Genomic DNA, 18129 nt, shown 5'->3' on the forward strand with positions numbered 1-18129 from the left:
AAAATAGTAATTGAAACCTTAAATAATTGGCACTCTACTTTCAGTACCTTTTACTTTTTGGTAATAAATAGAGGATGCAAATAATAAACAAATACCTTATAATTTCAATAAGGATTATAACAATAGGATATCAGACATGGACTTCTTCATTTTTTAAAGTCTAATTTGTAAATTATGCCCAGCTTTAAATCTAAGAATAAAATCATTTTTACCAATGTCTGCATACCAATTGCTGCTGGTTCTGTTAGATAATAATAGCAATTGCCTAACACTCTCAGAAGGAGCCCTGGTGGCCCAGTGGTTAAGGCGATGGACTACTAACTGAAAGGTCCATGGTTCAAAACCACGAGAGGTTCCTAGGGAGGAAGATGTGGCAGTCTGCTTCCCTAGAGACTTACAGCCTTGGAAACCCCATGGGGTCAGAATTGACCGATGGCAATGGGTAGGTAGAACACTCTCAGAGGGAGTATTTACTTTTAAGTTAGGAAGCCAATTTTAAATGACAATTTCTATCTACTTGCTTGAGGAGAGTTCTCAGAAGGTTCTAGGCTTAAAGTTTCCTCCAGTTTGCACAGTTGCTATAAACAAAGGTTTAGCTAGTTCCACTTTGCCATCCACACCACACGTCAAAAAACCAAACCCACTGCCGTTGAGTCGAGTCCAAATCATAGTGACCCCTACGGGACATACTAGAGCTGCCCCACAGGGTTTCTAAGGCTGCAGATATTTACAGAAGGAGACTGCCAATCTTTCTACCGTGAAGCTACTGGTGGTTTTGAACCACTGACCAAATGCTTTAATCACTGTGCAACCAGGGCTCCATACCCTATGTAGCCTGAGTCAAATTCTGAATAGAGTCACTTTCACAAGGTATTATTTTGCTACTAATGCCTATTTTTCTTTTACAAAAAAAAAAAAAAGAAAGAAAGAAACCATATTCGTGTCAAATGTAAAATGAACATGTTATGGATAAAGAATTCAAGGAACAAAGTAGTGGTGATTTGCCTAGCTTGCAACGAATTTATAATGAAACCCTCAGTGGAATGGTAATCTCTATACCAGGGGTGCCTGTGGAGCCACTCAGAGCCTGGGGAGCCATCCTAGCAGGTAGATCCCGTGCTCACATCTCCCAGAACTCATCTGTGTCTTCAGCACCCAGCAGGGTGCCTGGTAGGCTCTTCATAAATGTTGTCTGCAGATGTAGCCGTGAACAACATCACGCCAGTTATGTTCTTGTCCACTCTCGCCTACTTCCTTTCAAGATCTCGGAAATCTCTTACTACCTCCTGCACACAACCTTGACCCTTTTGACATATCTACCCTCTGCAGGAGCCCTGGTGGTACAGTGGTGAAGAGTTCAGCTGCTAACCAAAATGCTGGCAGTTCAAATCTACCAGCCGCTCCCTGGAAACCCTATGGGGCAGTTCTACTGTGTCCTATTGGGTTTCTTTAAGTCAGAACTGACTCAGCAACAACAGGTTTGGCTTTCGGTTTTACCCTCTTCAGGAGGACCACTGTGACAGCCTTAGGGGTGTTCACGTGAGGCTGATCAATTTTGGGAGTTTCATTTCTTGCTGCAGAGCTTGGTATAGCTAGAGTTTCTGGTTCTCAGCCTTAAATCAATTAAGGTTTTTTTTTTTTTGCCTCAATCCAATCCTTTTATCCTTCCAAGAGTGCTTAAAAGACAGGCCGCCATTTTCCAAAGGACTCAACGTACCTCATAGTGTTGCTGTGAGTCAGAATCGACTACCTGGCAGCAGGTTTGAGTCTGGGTTTTTATACATACCTGAGCTGTCAAGCCACATTCAACTCGCACCCATTCCCCACACATAAAAAAAAAGGATGGGGGAATTTTATGCAGATAGCTCTTGGGTTACAGTTCCGAAAACCAAACTCTACAAGAAACTAAGAAATCCTCAACCTCGTCATGGATTACAGAATATTTAACTATTTCTCAGCCCTCAAATTCTTTGCTTTAATATCCAGCCATTCATTTCTTAGAAAATACTTAAAACAATTCATTAGTAAAACCTGAGACTAGTTGAGGCCACCAATAGGTGATGACCAGAAAGGTAAAGCAGAGTCAAGAGGCCTGAGTTTTAGGCACAGCTCCGACCAGGACAAATATCAGCTTCCCCACTTGCAAAGCTGAGGTAAAACTAAGCAGCATGGACCACTTTTTTTTCAACATATCTAATGGGTGAATAAAATTAACTTCAAAAATTCTCTACAACAGCACTGTCCAAAAGAACTTTCTGTGATGATGAAAATATACATATTATATACTGTCCAAAATGATAGCCACTATCCATCCACAAAGTAACTACTGAGGCCTTGAAATATGGCTAATGTGACCAAGGAACTGAATTTTTAATTTAATTTTTAAAAGCCAATGTAGATAGTGTAATACAGGGCAGGTCTAGAATATATCAAAAGAAATTGCTATGAAAATTTCAAAGTACTGTAATTAAGGACGAATTTAAATTTCTAATCTGCAGGCTGTACCTCCATACCACAAAGTTCAGTACGCTCACATCTCCTGCAAACTCATGTGTGTGCCTCCAGGTAGAAAGTTCGGTTGTTAACAACTGGCTTTCACCTTTTTAAAATGATAAACCAAAGCAGTTGCCACCCAGTTGACTGTGACTCATGGAGACCCCATGTGTGTCACTATAAGTCAGAATCAACTGATGGCAGTGGGGTGAGTGGGACACTGTCAGGGGCAGTATTTACTTTTAAGTTAGGAAGCCAATTTTAAATAACAATTCCTATCTACCTGCTCAAGGAGAGTTCTCAGAAGGTTCTAGGCTTCAAGTTTCCTCCAGTTTGCACAACTGCTATAAACAAAGATTTAGCTAGGTCCACTTAGCCATTCATACCACATGTCAAAAAACCAAACCCACTGCCGTCAAGTCAATTCCAACTCGGATTGGAGCCACACACAGGGTTTCTGATGGCCGATTGCTTAGAAGTAGATCACCAGGCCTTTCTTACAAGGCACTTCTGGGTGGATTCAAACCAACAACGGTTGGGCTAGCAGCTGAGCTCATTAACCTCTTGTACCACCTAGGGACTCCTCTTAAAGCATACAGATGCTAAGATCAGACTTTTCCCATAAGATATAGGGTTTAATGAAAACCATTTGGTGGTCAAAGCCACCTTGCTGTGATGCATCTCCAGCTTGGAAGAATGGAATGGGGCAGGTGAGCTTCAGCAGGTTATGTCTACCCAGCTACAGGAACTCGAGTTTGAGGGCCACTCTGAGACTCTCCCATCTCAAGGGCTCTGTGGTGTTTTAATAAAAGTGACACTGAGTCACCCAATGGGAACTTCACTCTTACTTTACTGACTTCAGGACCAGGAAAATGGACCAGATCAACTGGCTTGGGGAAAACTTTAACAGACAGCCTTGGACAAGGCCGTACTGAGCCCAGCCCTGTTTGGAATGGTGGCCATGCGAAGGTTCAGAGCCTGGTGTCATCCGGCCTCTCGGCTGGTGCCCCTACGCCCTAACTGAATTCAGAACTGCTGAGAAAGCTACATTAGGCAGATGACTCCATGTTTGTCCACCTTCTCAGTTACCACCCTAGTCCACTCTATCATTTTCTCTCTCCGGGATATTGCAACAGCCTCCTAACTGGTCTCCCTGCTCCCGTTCTTACCACCCTACAATTCATCCTCCACACAGCAGCCAAAAAGATCTTAAAATCAGAAACCCTCATTCCTCTGCTTAACACCTTCCAGTGGCTTCCTACTCAAAATAAAATTCAAGCTCCTCACCATGGCCTACAAGGCCCTGCTCCCAGTTGTATTTCATCTCTTCCCAGTATCACCGTTGCTCACTCTGTTCCAGTCACTTCCTGGCTCTTCTTCAGACAATCAAGCTCCTTCCCATCTCAGGACCTTGGCACTTGCTGGTTCCTCTGCCTGAAAAGCTCTTCTCCAGATCATCACACAGCTGGCTCCTCATCACTCAAGCCTCAGCTGAAATGTCACCTCCTTGGAAAGGCCTTCCCTGACTACTCCTCCAAAACTAGGCCTCTAAACTAGCCTCTCTCTGTAGCACCACTCTGGTTTTGTTTTGTTACAACCTTATTTAGGCCTGTTTTACGCATTCAGAATTCATCCATTTCAAGTGTACCATTCAATGAATTTAGTAAATTCACCAAGCCGTGCAACCGTCATCATGTCTCAGTTCTTCTTCATGGTCTTCTGAGTTCTCATGATCCTCGGAGAAGCAGATTAATAGGAGGGAGCTCCCGCGCCCCTACAGATCCTAGGGAAGATAGAAGGAGGAGAGCTGTGGCCCAGCTGAAACCGGAAGCCCTGAGATCTTTCATTCATTCACCAAGTGTGTGTGGAGTGCTCACATCATGCTGGGTCCTGCTAGGATTACGGCAGCCAATGACAGACAGGCTCCTTGCTCTCAGGCAGCTAGTTTCTAGTTTGGGGATGCAGAAAATCAATGTTTAAACAAATAAGAAAATATCAAGTGGCGAGAAATGCTTTTTAGAAATAAAATAAGATGGTGGAATATTGTCTGATTCCACTTATATAAAATGTTCAGAAGAGGCAAATCAGTAGAGATAGAAACGAGATCTGTGTTGGCCAGGGGCAGGGGGTAGGTGCTGGGATTGACAGTGAATGAGCATGAAGGATGGATCTTACTGGGGAGAAGGGGGTTGGAAATGTTCTAAAACTGACTTGTGGTGGTGGTTTCACAACTTGGCAAATTTACTAAAAATCACTGAAGTGTACACTTGAACTTGTGCTATTCCTTTAAAACAAATAAACACGTTGAACTGAGCCCACGCAAGCACCCAGGGCCTTTGTGAACATTCTGCGGAAGCTGTAATTCTAACCAAAAGAATCTTCTGGGCTCCTCTGGAAGTTCTCGGTAGCTCGTCGTATGCAAAAATACAAGAGGCATCCCCCAGAAATAGAATAAACTCAACTGGCTAAGGGTGAAAACTAGAAAAATCTTTAAAAAGCAAATTGTGCTTATGCTTTCCAAAAATACATATTTTTCAAAAAAAGGCTAACATTTGTAACTCATCCTAACGTTATAAACTTTAGTCCAGGCAGCCTGGCAAACCACAAACAAATATGTCACAGAGACTGCTCGTCGTCTGCTGGTTTTTCACTTCCTCCCACAGTGACCCCAAAAAAATAATAAAAAAAAAAAATACCAAAACCATTGCCATTGAGTCAATTCCAACTCACAGCGACCCTATAGGACAGAGTAGAACTGCCCCAGAGAGTTTCCAAGGAGCGGCTGGTAGATTTGAACTGCTGACCTTTTGGTTAGCAGCCCAAAGCTTAACCACGGCACCACCAGAGCTCTGCCCACAGTGACAGAAGACTTGAATTGTAGCAGAGCACATGGCCACCTGAAATAAAGCCTGCATTTCCCAGCTTCCTTACACCTGGGAGTGACCAGCAGTAAGACCCAACCAATGCAATGTAAACAGCCAAGTTGTGTGCAACTTCCACGCAAATGCTTAAAGGGAGGATGCATGCCCTTTTTCTCCTCTTTCTTTTTGCTGGCTTGAATGTTGACGTGATGGCTGGAACTTGAGCAGTCATCTTGGACAATGAGTAACATGCTAAGGGCGGCAAAGCAAGAGAGAGAAGGAGCTAGGTGCCTCATGATTGTAAAGCTGCTGCAAATCCTTGATTGCTTACCTCCAGATTCCTTTACGTGAGAGAGGACCAAACCTCTGTTTGAGCTGCAGGTCTTTGTTACTAGAAGCAGGAGCCCTGATGGTGCAGTGATTAAAGCACTTGGCTGCTAACCGAAAGGATGGTGGTCCAAACCCACCAGCTGTTCCACGGGAGAAAGATGTGGCAGTCTGCTTCCATAAAGATTACAGCCTTGGAAGCCCTATGGGGCAGTTCTACTCTGTCCTACATGGTCACTGTGAGTCAGAATAGACTTGAAGGCAAATTGGTTTTTTGTTTTTTCGTTGCTCGAAGCTGACCTAGCCTTAACTGACACAGAATCACTCCAGCAAAATTATAGGAGAAACCAAGCAAATAAATAAGGGCTTGCTAGATAAAGATGACAAAGCAGGTTTTTCCAAAAAGGTCTGAATTGTTTTGAGATAGATGCTAAGCCCAGCTTGGTCAATGTGGTGAGAAGGGTGGCAGTGACGGTCCATACTGCCTACTGGGTCAAAAGGATGGATTCCTCAATACCAGCAATAATGAGGATGATGAAAATTGTAACAAAAATCCTGAGTTTTAAAGAAGATAAATTCTGGTCACACAGATCGTGAGTGATGGAATGATTCACAGGGAATTCTGAGTGCTGTGTCAACATGCTTTCCCTTACATTACACCCAAATGGAGTATCCATTATACTTCCCCCACACTCGAACCCACACATAAGAATGAGTTAGGCAGGACTCTCCAGAGGCACATCCCTCCTTTACCAAGAAAAACCTCACTGGCTCCTCCAATCAAGTTTTTATGACATACTGTGGTGCATGTAGGGTTGCTATGAGTCGGAATTAACTGGATAGCAATGAGTTTGATTTTTTTTTTTTTTTTTGGTGGTGCAGCGAATTACACCTTCTCACTTATTGACATCTTGTTATCTATATCTTGCATAACGACAACAGAAAAAATCTACCATCTGACTATTTTGCGCATTAGCGACATACGTCTGTCAGTAAGGAACGCTGAGGTGTGAGGCGAGCGTAATGCTGGCTGTGATGGTTAAGGTTATGTGTCAACTTGGCTGGGCCATGATTCTCAGTTGTTTGGCAATTGTGTAATGATGTAGTCATCCTCTATTTTCACATAACACCGATTTTCACATAGCGACCTGGTTTTTGGAATATAAACATGTCACTGAGTGAGAAATGGGTGTACTTAACATAGTTCTTCTAGCCATTTGTGGTCTGTGATTCCCACAAAATAATTGGGTGGAACTATGCAAATAAGGTGCTTGTGGCCCACCAAGGAGATTGGATAGCTGCTAACGATGCAAATAAGGTACATGGAATCTTTGCAAGGATGGGACCATACAAATAAAATGTATGGAACCCTAGTGAGGGGACTGGTTAGTTTTGCCATCCTGCTAGGCTTAAAACAAGTCATCCCAGAGGCAGGAAAGGGGACCTCATTACCACCAAGAAGAGCTGGGAACAGAGTGAGCACCCTCTGGACCCAGGGTCCCTGCACTGAGAACCTCCTAGGCCCAACAGACAGAGAGAGCTGTAACGCTGGAGACAGCAAGAAGCAGCAGCATGTGCAGCAGAGAAACAGCAGCAGCAGAACCTGGAAACCAGCGTGAGATGGCAAGGTGGGCTTCCCGGCCCAAGGAGCAAAGCAGCTTACTGTAAGCGTGCCAACCCACAGTGCAATAGAGCCGAGTGACTTCAGGCAAGAGGTTTCCTTGCTGAGTAGGGTGCCTCCAGGCACTTGTCAGTGGAGCTAAAGATCTTTGTAACACTTGCTCAAGCTGGGCAGAGGACAAGGGCCAACAGGCCGAGGGCCAGAGAGAAGCCTGCCTACAGGCACAGCTGAGAAGCTGTCCTGACTGAAGAACTGTATCCTAAGTCATTCCTAATTGTCATAGATTGAATTGTGTCCCCTAAAATTATGTGTCAACTCGGCTATGATTCCCAGTATTGTGTGATTGTCCACCATTTTGTCATCTGATGTGATTTTCCTATGTGTTGTAAATACTGCTTCTGCAATGTTAATGAGGCAGGACTAGAGGCAGTTATGTTAATAATGCAGGACTCAATCTACAAGATTAGGTTATATCTTAAGTCAATTTATTTTGAGATATAAAAGAGAGAAGCGAGGAGAGAGACATGGAAACCTTACACCACCAAGAAACAAGAGCCAAGAGAATAGCGCGTCCTTTGGACCGAGGGTCCTTGCGCTGAGAAGCTCCTTGACAGGGGAAGAATGATGACAGGTACCTTCCTCCAGAGCCAACAGAGAGAAAAAGGCTTCCCCTGAAGCTGACAGTCTGAATTTGGACTTCTGGCCTACTAGACTGTGAGAGAAAAAAAACTCTCTTAAAGCCATCCACTTGGTATTTCTGTTATAGCAGCACTAGATAACTAAGACCCTGATTCTGAATTTGTAACCTGTTAAAAAAAAAATTTACTTCCCTAATAAACCCCATAACTGTGAGTATGGTCTGTGAGTTCTGTGTGACCATTGCAATGAATTATGGAACCCAGCAGAGAGGTAGAGAATGCTGTGGGAGGGACGGCTGGTGTCAGAACAGGTAAAAAGCTTGGAAGGTGGAGGTATGTTTGACCTCCACCTCATAGGAATCAGCTTTGGGCTGATGTTGACCTCGATTCTCTCTCCTCCCCCTTCTGAAGTCAGATGAGGAGATCTGATGCCACTGCGCCATTTTTTCACACGCGCCAACACTGCCTTGCAGTACCCAAAAAACACAGCCAACCATGAATTTCTACTTGCTAGACACGTGATACCTTTGAGTCATTAATGTCCTTCTCTTATCTTTAATTTAGAGCCACTCAATTACAATTAAAACATAACTATTGACATCGACTTGACAGCAATGAGCTATAAACTAAAATCCAAGTTACTTATACGTTTGTTTCAGAGCCTTATTTTCCATTCATGCTCCTATCAATATTTCAAAGCTACATTCTATGACTCATTCTCTCCTTGCCCCATGTGCTACAAAAATGTGATGAAATCTGTACCACCTCATCAGATGATAGGTATTTTATAGGAAGGCATCAATGCATACAAGAGCAAAGCTTTATATTATGGGAGAGAAGAAAAAAAAAATTATAGGAAGGCATCAATGCATACAAGAGCAAAGCTTTATATTATGGGAGAGAAGGGTATCTGCCAAATGACCATCCTTGACGGGAATCCTCTTTGCAAAATAGGTTTCACCTTTCATAAAAGTCGGGCATACCAACTGTTTGACCTGGTCAATCTACCAAATTGTTCTAAGTCTCAGCTTCCTCATCTATAAAATGGGGATAATAAGGTTGTTTTGAGGGTTCAATGAGATCATGCTTTATAACTGCTTGGTACCATGCCTGGAACACAGTAAGGGCTCAATGAAGCAGTAGCTATTTTTTAAGGTCATAATTAATGGGTGGTACGATCTGACTGAATGAAGGTCTCCATGAACCGATGTGTCCAATTACCAAACAACTTCCCAGAAAAAAAAAAAAACGCGGAAGAGCCACTGCTACACTGACTGGAAAGATGACTCAGCCTAGCTAATTCTAAATTCAGGCATTTTATTTTTCGTTTTTTTGCTTTTAGCTGGCTGTCTCCATTCTGGCTTCTTATCTTGACTCAGCATAATCTATGCATTACTAACCAGCATTTTATTAGCCCTGGTTTGCTACTTGGGCTTTATTTCTTTATTTTGGTTATTTTTATTCTCTAATCTTAGATTGTCTTTAGGGGTGGGATTTTTTTCTTTTCTAATAGATATAAAGTGATCAAGGGTTAAGTACTACCTTTGATTTTCTATTCCCCAATGGGAGACATTAGAAGCAAAAAATAGCTTTTAAAAGTCATCATAACAGGCTTTTGAAAATAGCCTTAATTTTTAATCCATAAAACTCAACTGAGTCAGGCTGGGCTTTTAGAAACACATGTGTTTCAAGAATTCGTTCCTTCAAGCACTATCTTGTGCCCTTTCTAATCGCTAATGCAGGACACCACTAGTTCTATTAATAAAAATCTTCCAAATAGTTGAAGTAAGTCCAACATTTCACTATTTCAGGCATTTACCCCTAACCCGGATCCTGACAGGAGAGGGAAACCGCAGTAGCCTTACACTGTTTCCAATACCTGCTTCCAGGAGAACACCTTTAAAAAAAAATGCTTACTGTGATTTTCCAAGTACATTTGCTATTTGAAGGGTACACTCCAGGAAAACCTTCGCTGCCAATAAATCCAGACTCTCCAGTAAAAATGCCGCCACATGTGAAAACAGGTCTGGGAAAATAAAAGAGGAGAGGAAACTTAAGTTGTAACATGGTCTAACAATCTAATGTCAGCTTCAGGAAGTTAATATCAATTAACAAATGTCTGCGGTATTAAGAGTTCTGAAGCTTGCTGGCTCTTAGAATATTTAAATTATAGCCTGACAGAACATTCAGTCCATCTGCCATCTGTCTCCATCATAATAGCACAAGATTAGACAGAGAGAGCCCTGGTGGTGCAGTGGTTAAGCGCTGGCTGCTAACCAAAAGGCCCCACTGGGCTGCTAACCCACCATCGGTGCTAGTCTGCTTCTCCAAAGATTTACAGCCTTGAAAATCCCATGAGGTGGTTCTACTCTGCCCTATAGGGTCACTCCGAGTTGAAATACACTAGATGGCAGTGAGTTGTGTGTGTGTGTATGTGTGTGTTTGCATATATATGCAGAGAGAGCAAGAGGGAGAAAGCCCTGATGGCCTAGTGGTTACAAGCTCAGGCTGCTGACCACCAGCTGCTCCTTGGAAACCCTATGGAAACTCTCTGTCCTATAAGGTCACTAATGAATCGGAATCAACTGGACAGCAATGGTTTTTTTTTTTTGGTTATACACACACACACATATATATATATCAACTTAAAAAAAAACATTGCCATTGAGCCCATATGTATGTATATGTGTGTGTGTATATATATATATGTATATATACACACACATATATATATTTATATACGTATACTTGGAAACCCTGGTGGCGTAGTGGTTAAGTGCTCCGGCTACTAACCAAAGGGTCGGCAGTTCGAACCCACTAGGCACTCCTTGGAAAATCTATGGGGCAGTTCTACTCTGTCTTATAGCGTCGCTATGAGTCGGAATCGACTCGATGGCACTGGGCTTGGTTTTGGTTTATCTATATATACATATATATGCGCTTGTGTGTGTATGTTGTTGCGTTGACAACCAGTCCATCCCGACCCGTGGCGACCCCATGTGTGACACACACACGCACAGTTCAGTCACCCACAGAGTGGTAAAGCCTTATAGGATGTTGGTAGGTAACTATCCATTTAACCGGTGGTGTTAGGGGAGGGGAGAAGCTGAGAACTAAGCTGTGTGATGTGCACGGTTTTAAACGTACACATGCAATTAGTTAACATAAAAAGATTTAAGTTTCCAGCTTTAAAGAGATGCCTGCTTCTCCGGCCGTTTTCTATCATTGACTTTTAGCAGAGGCCCCCATTGAAAAGTGCGGTTGTTTGCGATGGAGCTAAGAGGAGATGCTGAAGTTGGCCATTGGGCGGGTCCCAAGTCCAGGTCCTGGGGCTGCGCCGCAGCTCCGAGGCTAGCGAAGAGTTAACTTCCGAGAGCCGCTCCCTGGGCGCCGTGGGACTCGGGTTTTCCCCTAGGCTGACGTCCCTGGGCAAAGCCTCTCGGGTGGTTGGAAGCAAACAGAAGTAAACCAGAGTCCACAAAGCGGGGCCCTCGTGCTTCCCCCGCCCTCATATGCATTTGGGGAGAGGAGATGTAAGTCAGTTTAAGCCCCCGCCACGTGGTGGCCCGGCCCACTGCAGGGCCACTCGGCTGGCGGAGCTGGGGCGCAGGAGGGACCCCGCAGGCAGGCGCGGTTCTGGGACCCAGGGGAGAGCACGCAGGGTCAGCGGGCGCAGAGCCCCGGGTGCGCGCAGGGTCTGCGCTGGGTCACAGGGGCGCCCCGAAGCGGATGGAGAAGAGCAGCGGAGGAGGCTGCAGGAAGAGAGGCAGGAAGGGAGAGAGCCCGCGGGGGTCGCGTTACCTCTCCGGGGGCTGCTGCAGCGCGAGCTGGGCGGTAGCGGCCAGCAGCAGCGGGGCCCAGGCGCTCGCGCCCCTCATGGCCGGTGTAGACGCTCGGGGCTTGCACCCCACCGGCGCGCAAGCCGCCGCGCACTTCGGCTCACGCACTGGTCCACACCGCGGTGCACACACCGGCTTGCACCCACCCAGGCTCACACTCCGGCAAAAACAGTCTCGCACACCGGTTTGCTCTGTTCCACCCGCGCGCACACACACCCACACACACACCCACACACACACACACACACAAAGCCGCGGGGCAGCCCAGGTAGCCGGGTGTGCGCGGCAGGCGGGGTGGGGGTGCTTTTAAAGGCGATTACGGTGCAGTCTGACTCTGCGCTTAATTTCCCCGGAGGAGTTGCTCTGGCAGCCGCAGGCCACTGCTGAATATCCCGTTTGTTCTCCGGCAGCGGGCGGGGCAGCTCCGGGGCCAGAGCCGCCGCCTCCCCTCCCCGCGGCCGGACGTCTCGTCCCTGGCACCCCGGCACCCACAGTCCCTTCACACCCCCGCCTCTGGATCTGTGGGGAGAAGGATGAAAGAGGAAACCTTCGCCCAATGGTCCCCAATTGGGACTAGGCTCCGTGATCGATTCCCAGGGAGGGGTTGGGAACTTCGCTTTGGGAATGTTTTTCCCCAGTTGCTTTTAAATACAAATACCAGCCCTTGCTGGTTCCTGGAAAACCTGAGGCTCCCTCTTTATTTCTTTATCCTTCAAACGTCCAGATCCCAGGAAAGGAAAGGGAAAGTAGAAAAAAGAGCCTATCGTATTTTCATTCCTGCTCTTATTCTCTTTCTTTACACACACACACGCACACACAAATCTCAGTTGGTTCTTTTGTTTTTCCTGATGTATGAGTATGACCCAGGAGATAGTTGCTCAGAGGGGATTTAGAAATGTGTTTTCAGGCAAGAGATTTGTGAGTGAATTGTTAAGATTGAACTATGCCAGAAATGAAGACAGAATTGGAATCATCAAATCCCAGCACCCCACACTGTGTTCTGAAAATGGTATTTTTTGCTGGCATCTCTGTTCTTAAAAGAGCTTTCCCAACAATTTCTTTCTGTAGTATTGAAGAATCAAGTTGTACAGAGAGCTTGTTTTTCTCTAAGAAAAACAATTCCAGCCTTGTGGAATGAAGGCTTTCCTTTAATTAAAGGGGAAAAAAGTTTTAAACATGTATTTTAAGTGCTTCTCAATAACCAGGGATTCATAAACGAATAAAAAGAACAAACTGGATTCAGCAGACAGCTGAGATTTTTAAACAACTGTACCACCACGTGGGGCTATCATGATTTGAGAGCCTCATTTGTATTGTTCCTTCTAAATTATTTTCACCTTTCGAAGGGGGACAATAAAGATTAAAGGAGTGCTAATCAAGACTTCATTTCTAACAATGAGTTTACAACTCTAAGAACATAAACGCTCTAAGCAAGGAAAGATGCAAAAACTGGCTATAAAGAATAATCGGACTTTTAATAGTGGGAAAACCCAGGCACCTACATGGTAGGAACCAGAATTTCCCTGGGGCTTTACATTATTTTACCAGTTTTGAAAAAGTAAAGGGGAAAAACACCAAGAGCTTCAACTTACTTTTTTTTTTTTTTAATTCTCTAAAGGCACCACACCCTGCATGACATTTTTAAAAAAAAAAAAAAAAAAAGGATGACAGAATTTGGCAAACTACATGATATCCTGAAACTCACACCCTCAACCCCATAAAAATTGCTTAAAAACAGCAAAGAGGAAAATAAACTCTTGTTTATTTTGCACACATTTCAAGAGTATGCTATCCAACAGCTAAGTGTTTCAGATGATATTTTATTTAAAAGTCATAGATTATAAAGCAAAAGTATTGCTCAATTCGCTTCTTGGTAATCATTTGGGGTCATGGTAGCCAGAAAATACTTTATTCTTAGGACTAAGCTAAGTATTCAAAATTTTAAATAAAAAAAAAAAACCCAAAGTAGTAAACATGCCATGCCTAAATGGATAGAAAAGTATTTGAATATAAACATGCGATTGTATTTTCTTAATTTGTAGACTGATGACTGTTGATAACCTCACCAGAGTTTGGTTTCCACACTGACCGTTCTGTTGTTGAGGCGCCTAAGAAAGACATTGATTTTACCATGTGATTTTAGAAGAGTGTACTAGGACTGATATTATTGGCTATTGGAAACACGTATTTGACTTGGAACTACAGTTCTGACCAAAATTATAGACCTTCAATGTCCTGAGAGACTAAATGTGTTAGAATTGAGACAGACCCAAGTGGACTCTGAAGTCCACTTCAGTGTAAGGTCCAGCTCTGTGAGACTATTTCTGGACTTATGCAATGCAGAATTGATGTCACGGGCAGGGAGCCACAGAACTCTAGGCGGTAGGAGAAGAGAGAGGTAGAGGACAAAAGTACTCTGGGTGATTTCTCTAAAAAAAAAAAAAAGAGTAGTAAAATGAAGAGAGATCCTTGTTATCCAAAGTCTGTATTATCCAGTCTCCGCAATCACCCCTTTGCACTGAGAAAGTCATGGAATATGAAAATATTCACCAATGAACTGACCAGTTATAAAATTAGACCCTCTTGAATATTTCTTCCTATGACCTAATGTTAACATCTAGCTGGGCACATTATGGAGCCCGGGTGGCGCAGTGGTTAAGAGCTTGGCTGCTAACCAAAAGGCCTGCAGTTTGAATCCACCAGCTGATCCTTGAAAATCCTATGGGATTCTATAGTGTCACTTTGAGTAGGATTCAACATTGACAGCAATGGTGGGGCCCATTGTGTCAACATCTTCGTTGGTTAATCTCTGGCCAGTTCATCAACCTTATAAACATCTGAAAATGCAATGAGTATACAATATATATTCATTCCATAGTGTGGTGCAGACCTTGTAAAAGATACAGATTTTCATAAAATGGAAGCAAGTGATGTTAAAAGAAGTGCATGAATGACAGGCTTTCTTGACAAATGAAGACCTGGGTAAATTAATCCAGTGAACAACCAAAGGGAAGAAACTGAAGAAGTTTGCTGACCAAAATCCCTTAAAAAAAAGAAAAAAAATTTTTTTGTTTTTGAAAGCCAAAGTATTAAAGTGAAGCCTGTGGGGAAAATGATGAAGCCCTGATATTTCCCCAAAAAGCAATTTTTGACATAATACTATGAAAGTCAAAAGAAAAGGGAAGGATTTTGTATTTTGCCTTACTGTATTTTTGTCAGGAAAATTATGATGAAAAATAATCTACATTTGACCCATTCTCTGTTCATTATGAGAATTAACAGTTGAAAAATGCAACTGAAATTTTAAAAAAACAAATTTTCATTCTCTAATCTTCAGTCTCATTTTTAAGATAAAATCCCAAACATTTTTTCACTATCTGTTGTGAAATTTTGGAGCCTGTTTTAAGTAAAGTTTCAGTGATCTTTTCCAATATACTTAGCCTCAGATATGGACAATCTCCAGTCATCTCGAAAGATGCCTGAGCACCAGTTATGGGCAGTGCATCAGATTGTAGGGGAGGGACAAGGTAGTTGAGACAACAGGAGCGGTTGTGGACTCTATCCTTGGATCTCCTCCATTGTTCTTCTAAAGACCAGAGTTGTATCTGAACTCAGGTTTGGTGTGTACTTCCCTGAATGTGATAGTGCTCCAGCTCTACCACATGGGGGTCTCTAGATTTATAAGTGTTACAAGTGCATAAAGAAATGAAAATTATCCAGAAAGCAATTAGTGTGGAAATTCTTTTATGTAGTCCAAATTAGAGGCAATACAGTCAATGTTCATGACATTTCCATAATGTCTGTAGTTCTTTGGGATTATCAAACCCGAATTTCCTCATGTTCTTTCATCTGGGGAAATGTAATAGAGTTACGATAGTAACACTGTAGTGAAGGAAATGCCTTCCCTGAATTCAGCTTTTTAGACACCATCAACATTTAGGAAGTCCCTGTAATCTTTGAATTCTTGCACACAGGCCCAATCAATACCTACTCTTGTGCTCAAGAATTTTTAGAAGAGTTAATTCAGTATTTTTTGATGTTTGTGAACATACACTATGAAGAAAAGCAGAAGGTTGTTTTTGTTTCTTGGATTTTTTCCCCAAGAATCAAAGATTGGAATATTTCACTGGAAAGCAATTGTTTTGGTCAGGCTTCTAAGCAGCAGGCAATGGAGTCCACTCTGGCTAGATCAAGAAGATGTGTTTAAAAATAGCAGGTAGTTCGTATTATCATTAAGAGAATTGGAGAATCAGTCTCAAGGCTCATTTTCCCAGAATAAGGGCTGAACCTCACCCCAGAAATGGCCCAGTGAAAACTCAGTTGCCAGTGCTGCCACCATGACTAAGCAGTAAATGTAGGCACTAGACCTTACTACAGATGGGACTGCTGTGAGCACCTCAGATGTCTTTGGACATTGGAAAACTCCATCTTGCAACACTTCTGCCCCAAAGGCCAGACCTATGGAATGAAAGCTCATCACAGACCTTCTTTCCTCCCATTGATCTCTTTCCAATCAGTCTCATGCAAGTATATCCAACTGGAAGTGCCTACATCATATGCCTGGGCCTCAGCTGCAAGGAACGCTGGGAATTCAACATTATGTGAGGGATGAGGGCTACATAATGCAGAAAATTACCCCACATATTAGAAGGCTGGAAACCCTGGTGGTGTAGTGGTTAAGCGCTATGGCTGCTAACCAAAAGGTCGGCAGTTCAAATACGCCAGGCGCTCCTTGGAAACTCTATGGGGCGGTTCTACCTTGTCCTATAGGGTCGCTATGAGTCGGATGGCAATGGATTGATTAGAAGGCTATTCAAAAGATAATGGGCAGGCACAGTATGATTAATGGCCATAACAGCAATCCTCAAAGTTCAATTAGCTTGCATTCCTTGCTGGAAAAAGCAGCCCCTAAAGCAGAATGAAGAACACCGAAGACACAAGAAAAATATGAGTCCGAGAGACAAAAGGGCCACATAAACCAGGGACTCTGTCAGCCTGAGACCAGAAGAACTTGATTGTGCCCAGCTACCACCAATGATGGTCCTGACAGGGAACACAACCGAGAGTCCCTGATGGAGCAGGAGAAAAATGGGGCGCAGAACTCAAATTCATGTAAAAAAGACCAGACTTAATGGTCTGACTGAGACTAGGCTGACTCGAAAGTCCAATAAAACTAGAAAGTTTCTAGTTTCTTTCTTTTTTTTTTTTAAGTAAAAATTTTTGTGAGTATAAAGGGAATACATGCTCATTTTATAAAATCTGGAAAATATAAAGATGAGAAAGAAGAAAATCAACCTTAGCATTGCCACCCAAAGATAATACTGACGCCATGTTAGTTCCACTTCCTTTCCAATGAGTTTCCTCTAAGATTAAATTATATCTAGGGGTTTGAAGAGTTTACTTTCATTGCAAGTCCTTCTGATTCTTTGCTTTTGGAAAACTATGAATAAAGAAGATCGATGATGATGAGGATTTTACAGTATCAACATTACTGTAATGAGAGATTGACTTAGAAAGCCCTCCCAAGAGGAAAGACAGTGGCTCTTTTTCTATCTTAACTCCATTCAGAAATAACTTCCTGTTTGCTGATTGCTCTTCTAAACTGCTGTTTGGAGGAACCAGTTCTAATCGATGGGAGAGCTGACAAATTTACCTCAATTCAAGCATCCCTTTATTTTCCCTCAAGGAAAAGATTTACATTCATTGTTCATTAAACATCTGGAGTAAAAGAGTTTGTATTTCCAATTTGAGCCTGGTTTGTTTGGAGTTGCAAGATGGCTTAGAGGTTATTGGTTTTGAAAAAATAAGATAACTACCTAAAATAAATATTATATGCAAATAAAGGCATTAAACCTATGAGACTGAGTTATTAAGATTCTTTAGAGTTCTGTGCTTAAGAGAGGACCAACTGCAAAATTTACAAAGATGTATTATAAACAGTTCTTTATACTATCTGTATGGAATCAAAGTGACTACAGCACCTCGAAAGATCAGATAGGGAATTTAGGGAGCAGTGAACTTACGACAATGGGGAAGGAACAACTCAAAAGAGTGAGAATGTGCATAACTCAAAGAATGTAATCAATGTCACTAAATGGTACCTGCAGAAACTGTTGAACTGCTGTATGTTTTGCTGTGTATTATTCTCAACAACAACAAAATAAATTAAAAAAAATTTTTTTAAGTTCTTTCTGGCTATGAACACTGTTGTTTGTTTGTTTTTGTTTATCACTCACTAAGGCTCGATTAGATTTTTAGGCCCAGATAATCCAAAAACTTTTCCTTCTTCCCTTTCTCTCTCCTTCCTTCTTTCTTTCTTCTACAAATTATCAGGAGCCTACTTGTTTTTG

At 42.8% G+C, this 18129-nt stretch overlaps 2 protein-coding genes across 2 annotated transcripts in view; one reads left to right on the forward strand and one right to left on the reverse strand.

Annotated features, from left to right (window-relative positions):
* PCOLCE2 (procollagen C-endopeptidase enhancer 2) overlaps positions 1 to 13222 on the reverse strand; it is a 76518-nt gene extending 63296 nt beyond the window's left edge. The window contains exons 1-2 of the mRNA XM_003416171.4: positions 11742 to 13222; positions 9858 to 9966 (exon numbers count right to left, since the gene is read on the reverse strand). Coding sequence (XP_003416219.1) covers positions 9858 to 9966; positions 11742 to 11818 — 186 coding nt within the window. The 5' untranslated portion in view covers positions 11819 to 13222. The remainder of the gene's footprint in view (positions 1 to 9857; positions 9967 to 11741) is intronic.
* TRPC1 (transient receptor potential cation channel subfamily C member 1) overlaps positions 1 to 18129 on the forward strand; it is a 190705-nt gene that overhangs the window by 141187 nt on the left and 31389 nt on the right. The gene's annotated exons all lie outside the window — the stretch shown is intronic.

This window comes from Loxodonta africana, chromosome 23 (genome assembly GCF_030014295.1).
Source record: "Loxodonta africana isolate mLoxAfr1 chromosome 23, mLoxAfr1.hap2, whole genome shotgun sequence".
NCBI classification, from domain to species: Eukaryota; Metazoa; Chordata; class Mammalia; order Proboscidea; family Elephantidae; genus Loxodonta; species Loxodonta africana.